This window comes from Anguilla anguilla, chromosome 18 (assembly GCF_013347855.1).
Source record: "Anguilla anguilla isolate fAngAng1 chromosome 18, fAngAng1.pri, whole genome shotgun sequence".
NCBI lineage: Eukaryota > Metazoa > Chordata > Actinopteri > Anguilliformes > Anguillidae > Anguilla > Anguilla anguilla.
In genome coordinates, this window is record NC_049218.1 from 12,773,327 (window position 1) to 12,793,573 (window position 20,247).

Consider the following 20,247-nt stretch of genomic DNA (forward strand, 5'->3'; position numbering starts at 1 on the left):
AGCCTTGAGCGGTAAGAAAGGAGAAGCAATTTGGCGCAGTCGAGAGCCAGCGCTCGTTCTGCAGTATTTAATACCCTGTGTTCTGTGCATTGACTCAACTGCTTAAACAAACAATGAGATACAATTACTTCTTATTTTGAACATTACAAACACAGTCATAAAAAGGGAAGTGATACATAAATACAGACACAAAGTACAATATGAGAAGTGTGAAACATTAATATAAACACATCCCCTTCGCAAAAGATCCCCTTTACAAAAGACCTGCAGATGCTCATAGTGGGGTTCATTCACCAAGTGATTCAGCTCGAATGACTAATGGAAAATATTTATCTTTTTAATTAAATTTGTATTGCTTTTATAACAAAAAATGCCTCAAGAGGGGTCATAGAAAAAGTAAGACACTGCAATTAAAATAAAAACCCAAGATCATACAAAAAAGTTTCCCCTCCCCACCCACCCAGTGGAAACCCCAGTACTAATGTAAAATATCAATTTTCATTTGAGAACTGAAGCATTGAATCTCGCTAAGCCCTATTTGGATTAAATGTATTCCGTTACTGAATCAGTTGCTTATTTACTGAACACGATATGTGCAAATGGTGTTAAAGGTCAAGAGATATAATTTCAGCTCAGTCATAGACTTCAATGGCAGAGTAAAACAGGAAGTGTGTGTGGCAGGTTCATTCAATAATCAGAGAATTCGGCTTGCAACCCTAAGGTTGTAGGTTCAGTTCTCCCAGGTAGTACCCTTCAGCAAGGTGTTTAACCTGAATTGCTTCAGTAAAATACCCAGCTGTATAAACTAAAATGTAATGTAACGTAAGGATAAAATGGTCTGCTTAATAGCTAAAATGTAATCTACCCCTCTCCCTGTTTCAAATAACAAGGCTGTAGCCCTGCAATTCCCTGGTTTAAAAGTATCTTTGTGTATTATTGTACACAAAATAGTATGACAGATATTCCTAAAATAAACATGTTGCTTGCAGTGATATTCACTACATTTCCAAAAGCATGTGGACACCTGAACATCACACCCATACAGTATGTACTTGTTGAACATCTCATTCCAAAACCATGGGCATTAATATGGAGTTGGACCCCCTTTGCTGCTGTAACCACTCTGCTCCACTCTTCTGGGAAGGCTTTCATTGCTGCAGGAATTCACTTACAGTCAGCCACAAGAGCATTAGCGAGGTTGGGCACTGACGTTGGGCAACAGGCCCACAGTCGGAAAGGTGGCATCCCATGACAGTGCCACGTTGAACGACACTGAGCCATGACCCATTTTACTGCCAACGTTTGTCACTGGAGATTGTATGGCTGTATGCTTGATTTTATGCACCTGTTAGCATTGGGTGTGGCTGAAATAGCCAAAGCCACTAATTAGAAGGGCCGTCTACACACTTTTGGAAATGTAGTGTATTTACAAATTAATATATACATTTAAAATCAATGTTTATGCATTGTATGTTTGTAGGAGAAATGTGCCTAATTTTCCATCATGCCTGTCCTATTACCTGTCCAACTGCCAGTGTGTGCAGTGTAGATTTGTTTTAGAATTAAGCAAATATTTTGTCAGGGGTGAAGACTGTGTACCGTGCACGCCCTAAACTCCACCTCTCTCCCTCAGAGTACCACTGCTGTGTCTGGCGTGTCTTTGTGCAGCCCTGGGGCGCTCCTACGCAGGTGGGTGATGTCACAACCGGGACATGTGACTTCACAGTCAGGTCAGATGAATGCAGACAAGACTCTCTAAAGCACTTGGTGTTAAAGAGTGATCCTGAATGTTTCACTAACCCACTAACGCTTTTTGGCTTTCGAGTAGCAATGGGCAAGTAAGGCTTCTTGAACCTCATTAATGGTGAAGATAGCATTTTGTCATTTTGTCATCAACAGAATTTGCGCTCCACAGCAAAATGCATTTAGGGAGGGCGATGATGACATCATAGCTCCACCCATTTAGGGTTCAGCAAGTCGTATTCCCCTATCACCACATCAAGTAGACTTGTTTGGTCGAGTACAGGGTCAGAGTACAGTAGGAGGCATGAGATGCCAACCTAGTTAAGCACAAAAACAGTTTGACTATGGAAATATAGCCATTCTTTACATTGGTTATTTATTTGTAAATTTATTGAAGTCTTCTCTCTGCCTCCCTTCCCCTCTGTCTCCCGCCCTCCATCTCTCCACTTCTCTCTCAAATTCAAATTCAAATTCAAAATGCTTTATTGGCATGAAATACACTTGTACTCTCTCTCTCTCTATCAGCTGATCTAAGTGACTGTGTGTCGGCGGGAAGCCAGTGCCACAGCCGTGCGGACTGCATGAACACGCGCGACGGAGGCTTCCAGTGCGTCTGCCGCATGGGTTTCCAGGGCGACGGGCTGCAGTGCACGGACATCGACGAGTGCAAGCTGGGCCTGCACGGCTGCCATGTCAACGCCAACTGTAACAACGCGCTGGGCAGCTACAGCTGCGTCTGCCGGGCCGGCTACACGGGCAGCGGCAAGAGCTGCGAGGACGTGAACGAGTGCCTCACCAACAACGGCGGCTGCCACGACAACGCGGCGTGCACCAACACGGCAGGGGGCGTGAGCTGCCGCTGCAGGACCGGCTTTCAGGGGACCGGCCTGCAGTGCCAGGACATCGACGAGTGCACCACCCGCGGCATCTGCCACTGGAACGCCACCTGCACCAACAACCCCGGCTCCTACGCCTGCACCTGCAACTCGGGCTACAAGGGCAACGGGAACTACCTGTGCCTGGACATCGACGAGTGCTCCGAGTCCTCGGGCGTCTGCTCCACCTCCGCCGGGTACAAGGGCTGCCGGAACCTCCCGGGCACCTACAGCTGCACCTGCAACAGCGGTTACCAGAGCAACGGGCAGACGTGCAGCGACATCGACGAGTGCGCCGCCAAGCTCTGCAGCACCTTCGCCGCCTGCGTCAACCTGCCGGGCTCGTACCGCTGCACCTGCCAGGAGGGCTTCACCGGGAACGGGCTCACCTGCGTCGACATCAACGAGTGCGTCGGCAGCAACGACTGCGACCCCAGCGCGGACTGCATCAACGTCCTGGGCTCCTACGACTGCTCCTGCAGAGAGGGTTTCCTGGGCAACGGCCGGCGGTGCGCGGACATCAACGAGTGCCTGACGCCGGGCATCTGCCCGGACGGCGCCTCCTGCGTGAACTCCGCCGGCTCTTACCGCTGCGACTGCGGCAGCGGCTTCATCTTCAACGCCTCCAAGTGCCAGGACCTGGACGAGTGCGCGGCCGGCCACTGCAGCCCGTACGCCACCTGCGCCAACTTCCCCGGCTCCTTCACCTGCCAGTGCCGGCGCGGGTACGAGGGCAACGGCATCTCCTGCGTCGACCTGGACGAGTGCAAGCTGGCGCAGCAGTGCCACGCCAGTGCCGTCTGCGTCAATCTGCCCGGCTCCTACAACTGCACCTGCCTGCCGGGCTACTCGGGCAACGGTGTGACGGAGTGCGCGGACGTCAACGAGTGCCTGACGGGCAACGGGGGCTGCTCCAGCTGGGCCACCTGCGTCAACAGCAAGGGCTCGTACTCCTGCGTGTGCGCGCCGGGCTTCAGCCTCGTCAACAAGACCTCCTGCCGCGACGTGGACGAGTGCCAGGGCGTGCCGGGGCCGTGCCAGGCCAACGAGCGCTGCGTGAACACCGAGGGGTCGTACGAGTGCCCGTGCCACAAGGGCTTCGCCCGCGCCCGCGGACGGACCGCCTGCACGGACGTAGACGAGTGCGCCGCCGGGCAGCCCTGCCACTCCAACGCCACCTGCCTGAACAGCGAGGGCTCCTTCACCTGCACCTGCAAGCACGGCTTCACCGGGAACGGCACCTGGTGCCGGGACGTGGACGAGTGCGCGGCCGTCGGCACCTGCCACCCGCAGGCCGTCTGCGCCAACGCGCCCGGGGACTACTCCTGCAGCTGCCGGCGCGGGTTCGAGGGCGACGGGTTCTCCTGCCGGGACGTGGACGAGTGCGCCGCCTCCAACGCCACCTGCCCCGCCTTCGCCACCTGCGTCAACTCCGTGGGCTCGCACGTGTGCTCCTGCCTCAATGGTACGGTGGCCCAAAACGACTCCTGCGCGGCCCCGAGCCCCCTCTGCTCCCCCGCGTGCCACCCCTACGGGCTCTGCCACCCCTCGCCCGCCGGGCACCAGTGCGTCTGCGACGTCGGCTTCGAGGGGGACGGCCTCACCTGCTCCGACATCGACGAGTGCCAAGAGAACGTGTGCCCCGCCAACGAGACCGAGTGCGTGAACAAGCCGGGCGCTTTCTCCTGCGTGTGTCAGAGCGGGTACACGCAGAACGGGACGTCCTGCACCGGTAAGAAGACTCGGCGTCTGGGTGTCACGTATCACCCGTGCAAAGATTCATTAGTATGTCTGATTGCTGTATTTTTTTCTAAAAACTGTTTTGTTCTTCTCGGTTAATGGCCTCTAATTATCTAGTTAATTTCCATATTTCATTTTGGATTTTGACGTTTCAGACATTACCCCTGTAAACTAATGATGTAAGTGCTGCAATTATGTAAGTGTGTATGTCAGTGTGTATTGCTTGCATCATTGAACAGTCAAGTTTATTTACAAAAAGCTCTTCTGGGGATCTGTGGATCTTAATGAAACTGATGAATTTCTCTTCACTTAATAACAGACTTCCAAAATGCAATCTTATATAACTAATTGTAAAGCCAACACTGAGAGTAGACTATTTTTATGCCTGTCCAATTAATATCTGTAGTGAAATTTGTATTAAAATTGACATTTACCTTCCCTAAAACTTGTGTTCCATTGGCTTCGTTGTCAGTGGAAAACTTGGGCACACTGTGACCTTTATTATGCATGACCTTCTCAGCTTCCAGCCTGGCATATTTCAAACTGCCTATTGTTTTAGTTATATTTTGTTATTTGGCATACCCTCATTTCACTATGTAGAGAATATTATATGAATAGAATTATGAGGAAAACAAATATTTGCTTAAATTAAAAATAAATATATTTCTTGTTTGTTTATACTGCCTATTATTTATTTAGACTGCACAATTAGGATACGTTTGATGATGTATGCAAGGCCAGCTAATATCATAGATGCTGTTTTTTTACACAGTGAAATAAGTAACATAAATTGCCCTGTCTCATTTCTGCCACCCCCCTCTCAGACGTGGACGAGTGCGAAGCGGGGGGGCACAAGTGCAGCGATTTCGCGGAGTGTGTGAACACCAGGGGGAGCCATCTCTGCTTCTGCCTCAGCGGCTTCACAGGAGACGGCAAGAACTGTTCCGGTGAGCTCCGCCCCGGTCCGCCCCCCCTAACCCCTGGGTCCCCGACCCTGGTCCTGGAGAGACTCAGAGTCTGCTGGTTTTCACTGTCTCAGCACCAGACTGATAAATGAAATCGACTGTTAGTTGTACATTAAGCTCACCTCCCCTGGTTTTTTCTGTTTGAGTTGGCTGGTGATTGATTCTAAGGTGGAAACAAAAGCCAGCAAACCCTCAGAGTCTCCAGGACCAGGGCTGGGCACCCCTGACACGAACCTAAACTTAACAACAGCAGCTCCTGCTTGGCAGTGTCTTTGTGTCTTTTCTGCAGTTTTGTGTGGACTCTTTTTTAGACTTCTTTTAGAAACTCTGGAGTCTGGCTGTTTCCCTGACCCTGTACCATTTTGGATGAATTATAGACATTGACGAATGCCAAACCCAAAATGGAGGATGCCACTTCTCAGCCAGCTGCGCCAACACACCTGGCGCCTTCTCGTGCTCGTGCCCCCTGGGCACCACAGGCTCCGGGTTCGAATGCCAGGACGTTGACGAGTGCGCTGCGAACCCCGCCCTCCCACACAACTGCAGCGCCCTCGCTGCGTGCCTCAACACGGACAGCTCGTACAGCTGCGTCTGCGAGGAGGGTTACCACGGCGACGGGTTCGCCTGCGAGGACGTGGACGAGTGCCTGGAGCCGGACGTCTGCGGCGGCAACATGACGTGCCGGAACACGGCGGGGGGGTACGCCTGCACCTGCGTCCTGGGCCTGGCCTACGACCACGGCACCTGCATCAGCCAGGAGGAGTGTGCCAACGCCAGCGAGGTGTGCCACCCCCACGCCGGGTGCGCCCTCATCCTGGGCTCCCGCTACTGCCGCTGCTGGGACGGCTTCTTCGGGAACGGGACTGACTGCCAGGACATGGACGAGTGCAGCCTGGGCCTGGGGGGCTGCCCCGAGTTCTCCTTCTGCCTCAACACCGAGGGCTCCTCCTACTGCGAGTGCTGGGCTGGTTACCAGGACAACGGGACGCACTGCGAGGACGTGGACGAGTGCGACGGCGGGAACGTCACCTGCCGCGAGAACAGCGTGTGCGCCAACGTGCCCGGCGGCTACCTGTGCCCCTGCCTGGACGGCTTCCTGTCCAACAGCTCGGTGTGCCAGGACGTGGACGAGTGCCTCATGGGGATGGCGCTGTGCCCCAACGCCTCGTACTGCCGCAACGTGCCGGGCACCTACGCCTGCGACTGCTGGGAGGGCTACCACGGCAACGGCAGCGACTGCGCGGACGTGGACGAGTGCGCGGCCGGCGACCCCTGCCCCGAGCACAGCACCTGCGTCAACACGGCGGGGGGGTACCTGTGCCCCTGCGACCTCGGGTTCGCCCCCAACGGCTCGCTGTGCGAGGACCTGGACGAGTGCGGGGGGGGCGGGGGGGACGGGGGGGAGTGCGCCAACGGGACCTGCGTCAACTCCGAGGGCTCCTTCCACTGCGTCTGCGACCCGGGCTTCCGCAGCAACGGGACGGAGTGCGCGGACGCGGACGAGTGCGAGGAGATCGCCTCCCTCTGCCCGCCCCACTCCGCCTGCGCCAACCTGCCCGGCTCCTACGAGTGCCGCTGCCAGCCCGGCTACCTGCCCAACGGCACCGAGTGCCAGGACGCGGACGAGTGCGCCGCGCCCGAGCCGCCCTGCCCCGCCCACGCCGAGTGCGCCAACACGGAGGGGTCCTTCCTGTGCGCCTGCGCGGCCGGGTTCGAGCCCGAGGGCGACGACTGCGTGGACGTGGACGAGTGCCTGCGGAACCACACCTGCCGGCCCGACCAGGAGTGCGCCAACGTGCCGGGCGGCTTCGTCTGCTCCTGCCCGCGGGGCCACCACGAGGAGGGCGGGGCGTGCGCGGACACTGACGAGTGCGCCAACGCCACGGGGGTCTGCCACCCGCTGGCCCGCTGCTGGAACACGCCGGGCTCCTTCTCCTGCCACTGCCCCGAGGGGCACGCGGGCAACGGGACGTGGTGCCGGGACGTGGACGAGTGCCAGGCCGCCCGGTCGCCGTGCCGACGCGGCGCCCGCTGCCTCAACGCGCCGGGCTCCTTCCTGTGCGCGTGCCCGCCGGGCTTCCTGGCGCTGGAGGGCCTCTGCGTGGACCTGGACGAGTGCCAGCAGGACCGGGGCGGCTGCCACCCCGCCGCCGCCTGCCACAACCGCGTGGGGGGGTTCCGGTGCCAGTGCGCCGGCGGGTGGACCCCCACCGCCGCTCGGGGCCGCGGGAGGGAGGGGTGTGCCGACGTGGACGAGTGCCAGCTGCCCTCTGCGTGCCACCCCCACACCGCCTGCACCAACCTCCCGGGCTCGTTCCAATGCTCCTGTCCCCTGACCAACCACACCCTCTGTCACCTGCTCACTCGGAAGGGTGGGGCCTGCTCCCTGACCTGCTGCTTTAACTCCACTCACCTCCACCCTGGAGGAACTGCCCAGCCTGCTGCCTGTGTTCCTGTTATACGTTGACATAGTTACCATATCCATTCTGTTCATAAGGCTGTGCAAAATTAATGCTGCTTTCCTTGTATTTAATTTAGCTCTTTATGCAAACACACGGAGACATTGTTATTCATTGTCTGAATAGATTACAGAACTGAAGTCTAATTATTAGCCAGTAGCAGTCATATGACTGACAGGTTGTAACTAGCCAATGAGATTTGTTTTAATGGTGAACACCCACCATTATCTTGCACAGGCAGGCATTCAAACCCTAACTGAGTGTAATGAGTCTTAGCATTGGTAATGCCTGACTGGGCTTTCTTCTGGCATAATGTACTGTGAATTTGCAGGCCTGTTCTTGTCACTGTGGGGATGAGCTGAGGGGTGACTGTGTGAGTAACTGTGTGTGTCTGTCCCACGCAGAGAGCGAGCTGTACCCATTTGGGAAGGAAGTGGGGGACGGACATGTTAAGGCATCGGGGGCGGACACAAACTCCCCCTACATCACTCCTCCCATGGGGTTCCCCTTCCTCGGAAAAATGTACGACCGGCTGTATGTGAGTGTCCCAAACTTCAGAGTGAAATCCCAGTTCAAGTATTTAAAATACACATTTGAACCAGATCTATGAGTAATAATGTCTCCTTCTCTCTTACCCATTTTAATTTCTCTCTGTTTATGTCTGTCTCTCTGTCTCTGTCTCTCTCTGTCTCTCTTTCTCTCTGTCTCTCTCTCTCTCTCTCTCTCTCTCTCTCTCTCTCTCTCTCTCTCTCTCTCTCTCTCCCTCTCTCTCTCTCCCTCTCCCTCTCTCTCTCATTCTCTGGGTCAGTTTTCAGATAACGGCTTGGTGCAGTTCCAGTCGGTGAGTGAGAACGAGCAGTTCCTCTTCCCGGCTCCTTTCCCCAGTGGTTTCACCGGCAATGAGAGTGTGGCCATGCTGGCGGTGTTCTGGGATGATGCTGACCTCACACAGGGTGGCGGGAAGCTGTTTTATCAGGTAGGCAGCCATCGCAATATGGGGCGGGGTCAGAGATGAGCAACTGTGTGCGTAAGTGTCAATCAATCAACTACTACTATAAAAATTCAAGTCTTAATTAGCATAAAATACATCTCTAACTATAAACACTAAATACTATATTTGTCTAATCACATATTATATAATATTGTTTACTATGCTGTGCTGTATATTAATGCTGCTGTAATAATACTAATATTAATAACAATAATAATCAGTCGTCAATCACTGTCCCTCAGTTTATAGCTTGTAGCTCTTGGTTTTTCTCCTAATAGAGTTTGTGTATTTTGTCCTTTGTCAAGGAAGAGAGGTCAGTTATTTATTGGATACTTTATTAAAAATGCTTTGCAATGTATGAGGAAGAGAATTTCTGTCTCCCTATCTCTCTGCTTTTTCAGTTAAAAGGTTGTGAACTTTCTCCTCCTCCCTCACTCCCCCTATTCTCAGGAGTACCACAAACTGAACCTGTCTGACGTCTACGCTCAAATCGTCTTCAACCGCACCCTGGAGGATGTGTCCAGGTTTGAGAACGTGAGAGGGAGGCCTTCCTTCACCCCAGCCTGGATCCTCAAAATCACTTGGGACCACGTGCTCCCTGTCTCCTACCAGAAGATCAACCTTTCAGAGGTGAGTGGGATGCTGTGCGGTTGTGTGACCTGTGAGAATGTTATTCTTTAGTTCTCCATTTCAGCAGAGTAAGACGATTATCATACACATACTGTATTTCTTTGGTGTTGGTGGATCTCCCCACAGTCAGTGATCGAGGTCTCATGTGAAATTGGGTTTATGAGTTGTTCAATTTTTCCAAATGGCAACATTTAATATCTTAATTTTTAATCATAATATTTTGATCAAATTCTCCATTGCTGTCGTCACTCAGACCAACACTTTCCAGTGCATCCTGACCACGGACGGGGATCGCTCCTTCGCCCTCCTGCGTTTCGGAGAGATGGGCTGGGGTCCCGGGCAGAGGCTGCACCACGACGCTCTGACGGGCTTCACGGACGGGGGGGCCGTCTTCCACAACGAGTCCACCGTCCCCGCCCACAACCTGTTCGGGCCGGCCGGACGCTACCGGCCCCAGGAGGTGACGGGCAACACGGGGCGGCGGGGCCAGTGGGTGTACGACCTGACCAGGCCCTCGGGGCCCGACTCGGACCCCCGCAGGAAGTGCCGGGCCTGGGCGCTGAGGGAGCCGGACCCCTCGCTGTGGATGGAGGGCGTCTCGTCCTGCCCCTGCGACCGGGCCCAGGCGCTGGAGGACCTGGCCTTCGGGCCCGAGACCCTGCCGGCCCAGCAGGGGGCGCAAGTGAGGGCGCTGAGGGCGCAGCGCTGGGGCAGCAGTGGGGGGCACGTCTTCCAGTCCATCCTGGCCAACGTGCACGGCTCTGGGAAGAGGTGTGTGTACGACCTACAGGGCCCCCTGCTGGCAGGATACAGCGAGCGCTACTTCAGCGGTAACAGTGTGCAAGACTACATTGGTGAGAGGCCCCTTCGGTCATTCCTAATCACACTTCCTTCAGCTGAGTATATTTAATGGATTCAGGATGTCCTGAGTGTCTTTTGTGTAACTGCATCGTTTATCTTTGATTTCATTAATGATACTTTTAATCTTTTATCTCTCGTTCGTTATGTAGTTAACAGTACCATTATTATAAAATAACCATTAATCCTTTAATCTGATTGTGCTTTTAAGCTAGATGTCTTTTTAACTACCAAGGTTCAATTTGCACTACTAACTGTGTTTACGTCTCTGCTTCTCATCCTACCTACCCTCCCCCCCCCATAGATAAGGACCTGTTGCCATTTGAGTGGTGCTGTGTCCAGTCTCCACTATGCCAGCTTTACCTGAGCAAACGACCTCTTGACCGTTGTCAGGGTTATGGCTGGACGAGCCCTGACCACGCCCTTCCTGCTGCCAAGGCAACTCAGGGCATTGGTGAGAGGCTGCAGCTACATCTGGAAGTGAAACTGGAACATACACATTCACTTAGAGACACGCTTACACGCTGACACACTCACTGACACACCCTACACACTGCTGCATATAGTGCCTGCGCATCCTGACACAAATGCCGGTGCACAGATGAGCCTTTACACGCATGGAGGCAGATCCAGTTACACCTTAAGCTTCCTCCCATTGTGTAGTGGCCTCATTCAGATTAACATAAGCCTTGTGAGAAGGCCCTCAGACGGATCTCTGTATAGGTGTTTGTGCGTGTGTGTGTGGGTGGGTGTGTGTGCATGTGTGCGTGTGTGTGTGTGTGTGTGTGTGTGTGTCTGTGTCTGTGTGTCTGTGTGTCTTAGCGTAGTCAGAGTTCCTTGACACGTTATAAGCAATGTTCATTACAAGGAAAACGTTTGTCAAAACATTTTCTTTTCAAGCGGCATTCTCTTAATAGAGGTTCAAATGAAATGATATTGAATTGCTTTCTTGTTTTTTCCTCTATATACTGGTAGACATGTATTTGTTAATTTGATGGGCAATTCACCATCTAATAGATAGAAACAAGTTGAGAGTGCAGTGTGTCTTCATTTTTCAATGAAAGTGAAAAAGTTTGGATGGAGTACCTATGCTAGACAGCAGAGGTCAGCAAATGTAAACTTCTACTGTGATTCCCAGTGTGTACTGTACTGCAGAAATTCTCTCATGAAAAATGCAGTTCAATGGGCTGGATGAGAACTCACACAGTGTATAAAAATAGCTAAATTAAAAATAAATAAAAAAATTTAAATAGGCAAGCTTGGTTTTTTCATGACAATAAAACAATGCATATCTCCTTGTAGGATACCCCCTAGTGGTGGTTTGGTGTTCATGTCCTAGCGTCTCAACAAGACCACTATTGTCGCTCTATGCTTTGGTTAGGCATTGTGTATGGAAGCCTCCACTTCATCACCTTTGACGGGACGGAGTACTCCTTCAAGGCCGTGGGGGAGTTCGTCATTCTCCGCCTCTCCTCCAGCTCGGGCTCCAACATCTTCACCCTGCAGGGCGAGACTGGCCAGGTGGTCATCAGTGGGCAGTCCCACGGGGTCTCCTCCCTGAAACGCGTGGCAGCGTTCTACCAGGGCATCGGCAAGGTTAGATATCCCACCATGCACTGCAGGAAACGGGCCCCATTTCTGCATGTTTGTGTTTTTGACTGTCATTGTCTCTGAATGTGTGAGTGATGGAGAGCATTGATCAAGAGCCGTTAATAAACCCTCAGTTAATAAAGCTCTTCATTTATTAAGTGATAAGTTCAAAGATTCTGTATGGAGGAATTTTTAAAGATCCTCCCCAGTGTGTTCACCAATGACCTAAAAATCTCGCTTTGCCAAAATAAAACAGATGATGCATGGTGTTCACTTCATGTATCATACCATAGTGCCAGTCTGAGAAGGATAAGAAACATGACAGGATGAAAGGCAACAGAACCAGATATGATCTCAGTGCCCATGTGTGAATGTGTGAATGCGTGCATGTGTGAATGTGTGTATGTGTGAATGTGTGCATGCGTGCATGTGTGTATGTGTGTATGTGTGAAAGTGCATGTGTGAAGTGCTGTAACAGTTTCTGAGTCTAATTGTCCTCTTGTGCCTGTGCAGGTGGAATGGAAGTGTGCCGAGTCGGGGGAAGGGATGGCAGTTCTGGTGGATCACGTGGAAGTGCCTGTTACTGTGGGTAAGACCCTGAAACGTCTCCCTGTTCCTTTCACTGAGTTTAATATTTTACATTACATTTATTTAACATTCAACAACCCATTAATGCAGCTGTGAGTGACCACCTAACTATCCCTGAAATATTCCCAATCTACCTTCCCCCAAGCAGAAAAACACAGATGAACACAACACAAACAGGGAGTGGGGGGAGAGCACACAGGTGACTCTGGGAAATGGAGTTCATTATGGCCCCAGCAGTACAATATCTACACAATTCCTTTCATCTCTGTGACTGAGCGCCAGTGCAGCCAGAGCCAGTTAAACAGGGAATTCATGATGAGATTTTCCTGGTTTTGCGCCCTCTGCTGTCCGCGCAGGTGTAGTGCACGTGGGAAGGGAGGGCTTCGCGGTGCGGTGCGTGACCCTGGAGCGCTGCGCCGCGGTGTACGCCGGCGGTCTGCACGTGTCCGTGTGGCGGGGCGCCGCGGGGATGCTGGGCGCCATCGTGGAGGTGCCACAGCGCTTCTTCAACCACACCGTGGGGCTCCTGGGCCACTGGAGCTCCAGCCGCACCGACGACTTCCTGCTCCCCAACGGCCAGCTCCTGCCCTGGCCCAACGGCATCCCCCCTCCGGAGGAGACCCTGCACCAGTACGGGCTCTCCTGTGAGTGACATCACTCCTCCCCTCGCAGCACACTGCCCATGGAGCTTAACACAAATAGTAGGGATGTTCCCTGGGCCGAGATGCCACCCCACATCTGAAATTTAGTAGGCATTTAATCACAGCTCCCATTTCCCCACACCATCAATCCTGTCTTTTGAGAGAAGTTCATTTCCCAGCCAACCCCCCCATAATGAATTTATGGTTACAGCACTATCCCAAATTCTCAATCTGGGCTTCGATGCATCCCAGTGGTACAAGCCAGTAACCCCCTCTGAGTCAATCTAGGTATAAGAATGACTCTGTATAAAAATAGCCATTTAACTTCCTCTCATGTGTCATAAAGGAGACTAAAATGCTCATTGGATTATTGGATGATTGGAGTTGGTGGATATTGCAGGTGATGAAATGGCAACCATTTGTCAATATGTGTGTAATGGTGTATGTGCATATATGTATGTTTTTGACATGCATGTTTGTTTGTGTATTTGTGCATGTGCATGTGTTCCACAGGGGCTGTACCTGTCCCAGAGAGTCTGTTGCACTCCGTCCCGCCCACAGCGCCTTTCAGCCCAATCTCCACAAAGGAGCTCCTGTCCGTCAGCCCGCTGGTCCTGAGCGAGCTGAAGACCAAGTGTCAGGGGAGCATGGCCTGTGTCCATGACACCCTGGCGCTCGGCAGCCTGGACCTGGGCCTTCAGAGCCTGGAGTTCGAGGAGAGGTACCACAACCTGGCCCAGGTGTTCGGTGAGTCCGCTCTCATCCCCTGTCCTCTGACACAGCGCAGGTGTGGTCCCCTGTCCTCTGACACAGCGCAGGTGTCGGCTATTTTCCTCTGGTTCGGCGCAGTGGCTGGTTCTCACACTGTTGCTCCGCCTCTCTTTGTGCTTGGTCACCACAGGCAACATGCCCCCCATTGTGACCCAGCCCACGGTGATCCAGTGCAAGGTCAACGACATGGTCCAGGTCCAGTTCGTTGCCGAGGATGCCAACTCCGACACGGTGACCTTCTCCTTGCAGTTCCCCCGCCCCCCACTCGCCTCCATTGGAAACGGTGAGCATCTCTTCAGCCTCACGCATCGCACATCGTTTCCGTGAAGCATACTGTTGAGAAAATAATAGAAACGATAAGCTGTATTGAGTTCATGTGGGGGGGTTCCATTTAAGTTATTTTTATTTCCATTTCCCACACAAATTTCGCTTGTCGTTTCACTGACAGCAAAACATAAAATGATCCCTCAGAAAATAAGCATTTCTTACATGTGCTGTGCGTGGGTGCGTGCGTGTGTGTGTGTGTGTGTGTGTGTGTGTGTGTGTGAGTTTGTGTATATTTGCGTGTATTTGTGTGTGTGTGTGTGTGTGTGTGTGTGAGTTTGTGTATATTTGCGTGTATTTGTGTGTGTGTGTGTGTGTGTGTGTGTGTGTATGTGTGTGTGTGTGTGTGTGCATCTGTGCGTGTGTCTGTACCCTCCACGCAGCTGATGGGATCCTGACCTGGACTCCGATCAACACCCAGCCCGTGCTGCTGACCGTCCGGGCGAGTGACCAGCTGTTTGGCTCCCTGTTCAGCCCCGTCATCCAGATGTGTAACTGCCTGAACGGGGGCTCCTGCCAGTACGACAGCATCGCTGAGAACCATCTGCAGGGCAAGTTCCAGGTACGCTCCACCTCACTACCTGCATGGAATGTTCCAGTAACTTTACACTGCCATAAAGGAAGGTCAGTTCCAAGTATGCTACACTGCAACACAAATAGGGCAAATTCCAAGTAGGCCACGCTTCAGTAGATCACTACGCTTCACCAACTCAAATCCCACATGTTTTGCACCTATACATTTTAGCATGGAACTTTCCAGTTGCATTGCACCAAATGCCTGCAGGGAAAACATGAACTGTCGGAAGTTTCTGTGGTGCTTCTAAATACATATGATGTTCCAGCAGTAGTAGCCTACCTCATTGTAAGAAGGTGGACAGATGCAGTGTCCTGAATCTGTATAAAATATTTTCATGTTCAGGTGTATTGTACTTCTTTTGTCCAGTAGATGGTAGCAAATTACAGGCCTTTTTCAAGCCAATCAACAATTCCAAAAGGAAGTATTTGGAATATATTTGAAAACTGATATTCATTTCTATAGATTAACTGCAAACATAAATTCAAATTAGTTAAGGTAAAAGGAGAAAGCCAGAACAATATTCAAAAAAGTTTGTAATGTAGCATTGCATATCTTGGTGAGGTTAGAGAACTAGGCTTGTTAAGCAGAGGTTGAGGGGAGAGTTCCCAGGTAAGGCGTAACCGCAAAGGAGATAGCTCTATAACAACTATATCAGAAGATAATGTTGAATGTTAAAACTATTCATATAAAAAAATATTGATCTGGTATATTCTTTAAATTAATTTTAAAAAAGACCAGGAACACTGGTCAGAACTTCATATAATTATTTAATTTCCCAGCACCGCTTGGTGGTGATGCAAACCTTTAAGAATGTGTCCGCCTGTAGCCCATGCAGATTAATCCCAGGTCCCAGATTTATATGTGGACATTAAGATTGAATGGTGGCTTCTACGAGTGCGGCCTTGTTCAGTCCACACTGTAGCAGGAATGGTCTTGAAATGTTTTTCCGTAGCACCCCAGATCAGTGGAATGAGCAGATGAGCTGCTCTGTCCGTTGATGCCCAATAGAAACTAAAATGAAACCATGTCTGTGGATTTATTTATTTATTTTTTTTTGGGGGGGGGGGGGGGCGGGTAGGTGAAACTGCACCTGAATTCTGTTTTTTACATGAGTTCAAATGGTTTGTTTTTGTAATGTATCAGAGACTGCAGTCTTTTTTTCCCTGCAGTAGTAATTTCCACAGCACACCCTGAGAAGTGTTAAACTCTCTGAGCTGTATTGGGGGTGGTGCATGCCCCCTGCCCAGGTGCATCTTGGCAGATGGCTGCCCCCATCTTCAGCGGCAAGGCTAGGCTTCGCTACGCCGCTCAGGATCGCCATTTATTAAACAACTCATGAAACCAGCAGGATGCCTGGCCAGCTGAAGTGCCGGCGGGGTTGGGCTGTGATGGCGGATTTGGTGCCGCGGCGCTAATTGCAGTCTGGCTGTCGTTGGCCGCTATGTCTCATTAGCGCGTCCTGCCCAGGCACAGGCCAGCCATCAGCTTTGCGCTTAAACTGCAGTTAGGGAGAGAGGGCCGGTGTTTGAGCCTTAACCTGGGCCTCAGACCACCATCCAATGGACTCTGTGAGGCAGAGCTAACTGTGGATTACGTCACAGAGGAAGGAGATACAACTGAGAGAGGAAAAGGGTTGCATGCACAAATACGCACAAAAACATACACACACACACACACGCACACACACAAGCATGCACACACACACACACACGCACTCATTTGTGGACATAGATGCGCACACCAAAACTCCTTCAGGTACACACGAGTATTTTAACATTCCCAAATGCACACTCACGCCCACATTCCCTGTAACGCACAGCTCCTCTCTGTTTCCCGTCCGCAGATAGTGGGCTGTCTTTGTCCGAAGGGGTACAGTGGGAGGTTCTGTGGGAATACCACAGACCCCTGCAAGGGAAAACCCTGTTTCCTTGGAGTGTCCTGCCAGAAGGACAAAAACCCAGACCAGTTCACCTGCGGGGAGTGTCCCAAAAATACCGTCTACCAGAGCAAGCAGGGCTACAAGTGTTTTGAGAACGGTCAGTGTGCGACTGGCTAGAAAAATCACATCTACTGCCATTTACATATCTTCTTGTTTCTTCTAAATAAACATTTTCTTTGGCATATCATTTGGGCCATTCAGAAACCTCCTATATCCAATAAATGGACAGCTCAATAGGAGTACAAAAACCTGCTTCATTTTGTCATTTATCAACATAGCATTATGGTCTAATCACGCAGGGTTTCGAACCAACTTAATACTTTTTCAGACTGGGAACATGAGCAATACATGAGCTAAGTGAACTTTAAACATGTGTAGAAGTAAATGCAAGATATTTTCATGGCAATGAAAACAATGTGGGTGTTGATGAGGTGGTTCAGGGTCCAGTCTCTGTGATTCATCCACAGATTTCTGCCTGCCCCCATTTCCCTTTCCCTGTCACAAGATGGCCGACTGCTACAGCACAGGGTACAACTACACATGCAAGTGCAGGCCTGGCTACACTGGCAGTGGTTACAACTGCACCGGTATGGCCACACCACCTGTGGAACGTCTGCTTCACACACATGCACGTCGACACATACACACAGACACACACGCACGCATCCGCATACACACGCAAACACACAGCACACATGGACAGTGGCACATGCGATCAACATTCTTTTTACCCGTCATGAAGGGTGCCATTTGTAAGAAATGTTTATGCTGTGGCCCCATGAACTCTATAATGCACAAGTCTGAACAATTCCAGTCAGACATATGGAATATCAGTGTGCCACTAGACATTCTAGATTGTTCTGAAGTTTGTTCTGGAGTTTGATGTGCTGAAGATTTGGCTTGCCTTTCTGCAGATATTGATGAATGCTTGGACCCATCTGCCTGCCCCAACGCCAAATTTGAGTGTGTCAACACTCCTGGCTCGGTCCGGTGCTCTTGCCGGTACCAGAACACCAAGGAGTCTGATGGCTGTGGTATGTGAGGCTCTTCACACATGAACCCATTAATAATTTATCCTTGATATGTAGTCAAGCGAACTCTTCATAATATGTTCAAAATGTATTATGCATATTTATATCTCTGCTGTATGCTGCTGGCTGAACTGTACCTGGGAATGGATAAACTATGTAACTCCAGCATGTCTTGCAATAGCTTTAAGAGCAATCACTCTGAACTTTTCTGTTTACCTTGCAGGTGACTCCGCAAACCCTCCAGGTAAAGTTTGTCAATGCTGGCATTTATAGTACACAGTAATGCATCTTATTCATGCATCATTGTCAACATTGTGATCATTGGCAGTGCATGATGGGAAGTCTTTTGATGTGTGTGTGTGTGTGTGTGTGTGTGTGTGTGCTTGTCCTCATCAGGGTGGAATGTCTTTAACGTCTCCATGGGCTGGACGAGTCCAGAAAATGGAAATAAGGGCCTGCAACAGGTAAGTGCTGTGCGTGCTCGTGTGCTTCAGGGTGGGTGGGGCATGTGATTGGCTGGTGAAGTGTTTATGGGTGGGGCTTAGGTCTGGAACAGGTGGATACTGCAGACACAGGTGCATACTGCTCTGCTGTGAAGAGACATGGAGTGCTGTTGGCATACCCCATACCTCTCCTGTTTGACTCCATCTCAGAGTGGGGCTGTGGCCAAAACAGCTTATTTGTGTACTATTGAGTATACAAGTTGCACACAACTTTGCATGCAAATTGTATACTCAGTAGTAGGCAAGTAAGGCTGTTTTGGACAGAGGGAGGAAGGGTATGCTGGGGTCAGTGTTCAAACACTGCTGTGTATATGGTTAATCTTGTCCTGTTTATTTTAATGGAGCCAGGCTGTTTTTTTCTGTGGCGCCCCCTACAGCTGCGGGAGATCCTGTCCATGGGCTTCCAGAACAAGTTTTACAATGCCAGCATGAAGACGAGGGGCACGGGAGGGCAGGGGGCCAGTGAGTACCGCATCAACGTGTCCAGCGACACGCCCCACTGGTACGTCCGCGATTACCTGGGCCGCGTCAGCCAGTACTACGGCATCCAGAACGCCGACGTGGGAGGTAAGCCCCGCCCACCCATGGGACCCATCACTCAAAGGCAGTGGAAGGGCCATATGCATGATGAAGATGACAATGAAGGAAATGATAACGGTGGTGGTGGTGATGATGATGACAGCTTTATGAGCTTTTTTTATAATGATGCAATGTCCCTTATTGCGCTCTCTTTCTCTCCCTCTCTCTATCTATATCTCTCTCTCGTTCTCTCTCTCTCTCTCTCTCTCTCTCTCTCTCTCTCTCAGACCTGGACGAGTGTACAACGATGGAGGTTGTGTGTGTGAAGCCTGCCCGCTGTGCCAACACCTACGGGGGGTACAGGTGTGTGTGCAATGGCACCACGGATGTGGATGAGGCCCAGTCCTGCATTTTAGGTAGGGGGTAGGAGTCGGGGTGGGGGGGAGGCACCGACAGCACTGAAGGATGCCATCTGTTTATTGGATCCTGTTGGAATGAGGACAACTGGATTAGCATCCAAATAGTGCAAACTACTCTCCTTCTCTGTCTGTGTACAGATAAGGGTGGTGTGAACCGGACAGGGCTAGCAGCGCTGCAGTCTGAAGAGAAAAATAAGCCCCTGATCCTGGGTCTGGTTCTGGGCATTGGGATCCCCCTCCTGCTGCTGCTCCTCCTGGCTGCCCTGGCCTGCTTCATTTGCTCGCGCAAGAAGACCGTCACTGGAGAGTACGTACACTTCCATTACCCCTCCAAACAGAGAGTAGGTCATGTACAGTATTACCCCTACAGAGAGTCTATCACATGTAACACAACCCTTAACAAGACTGTCACTGCACAATGTATATATAGCAGAGATCAGAAGCTTTAAAGCGCACATGAAGCACAACAAGTACAATTTTAGCCAAACAAATTACTGAAGTGCATTTCATATGTTAAGCGGGTATAATAAGAGCTGGAGGGATAGGTACAGCTCCAGTCATTTTAGTGCCACCATCCAGGTGCAGGCTACAACACCTTTGAGATTAAGGGAGAAAGGTTTGCTTTTCTTTGTAGGAACTGACATTTTAAACAGAATAGATTAGAAATACTGATGTGTAATATGAAATGCTGAGTTTTGGGACTTTTTGTGGAAAATAGCCAGTGAGTCTGCTTTCCTCACTGATTGGGGTAGGTTTGTTCCTCCATCGGGGGGTGAGAGCGGAGAGCAGGCGGGACCACGGCCCTCTGGGCGAGAGTTTAAAACTGGACGGCCTGGACTGTGGCCGCAGGACCTGCTAATGACACAGACCACAATTTCCTGACATGATCACTTTTACATCTGCCATTGTGGTTTCTGACATTCGGCCCTGTTACTTTACGGTTCCATTGTCAGGCATGACATAATCCGTGGTTCACATCATGCGGAACAGGTGTTAGTGAGCTAAAGATGAATAATCCGACCGCTCTAAGTTACAGGGTGGTCTATAAATCCCCACACAGTGACATCTAATACTCACTGTATTG

General features: G+C 51.2%; 1 protein-coding gene across 1 annotated transcript in view; it reads left to right on the forward strand.

Moving 5' to 3' along the window:
• Positions 1–20,247, forward strand: part of si:ch73-105b23.6 — a 50,461-nt gene that overhangs the window by 28,632 nt on the left and 1,582 nt on the right. Inside the window, exons 4-25 of the mRNA XM_035401080.1 lie at positions 1,634–1,689; positions 2,269–4,350; positions 5,183–5,305; positions 8,187–8,320; positions 8,591–8,758; positions 9,224–9,403; positions 9,657–10,257; positions 10,566–10,715; positions 11,643–11,857; positions 12,365–12,440; positions 12,796–13,083; positions 13,594–13,827; positions 13,982–14,134; positions 14,559–14,737; positions 16,596–16,788; positions 17,159–17,278; positions 17,606–17,725; positions 17,946–17,966; positions 18,119–18,186; positions 18,603–18,792; positions 19,032–19,160; positions 19,302–19,470. Coding sequence (XP_035256971.1) covers positions 1,634–1,689; positions 2,269–4,350; positions 5,183–5,305; positions 8,187–8,320; positions 8,591–8,758; positions 9,224–9,403; positions 9,657–10,257; positions 10,566–10,715; positions 11,643–11,857; positions 12,365–12,440; positions 12,796–13,083; positions 13,594–13,827; positions 13,982–14,134; positions 14,559–14,737; positions 16,596–16,788; positions 17,159–17,278; positions 17,606–17,725; positions 17,946–17,966; positions 18,119–18,186; positions 18,603–18,792; positions 19,032–19,160; positions 19,302–19,470 — 5,649 coding nt within the window. The remainder of the gene's footprint in view (positions 1–1,633; positions 1,690–2,268; positions 4,351–5,182; positions 5,306–8,186; positions 8,321–8,590; positions 8,759–9,223; positions 9,404–9,656; positions 10,258–10,565; positions 10,716–11,642; positions 11,858–12,364; positions 12,441–12,795; positions 13,084–13,593; positions 13,828–13,981; positions 14,135–14,558; positions 14,738–16,595; positions 16,789–17,158; positions 17,279–17,605; positions 17,726–17,945; positions 17,967–18,118; positions 18,187–18,602; positions 18,793–19,031; positions 19,161–19,301; positions 19,471–20,247) is intronic.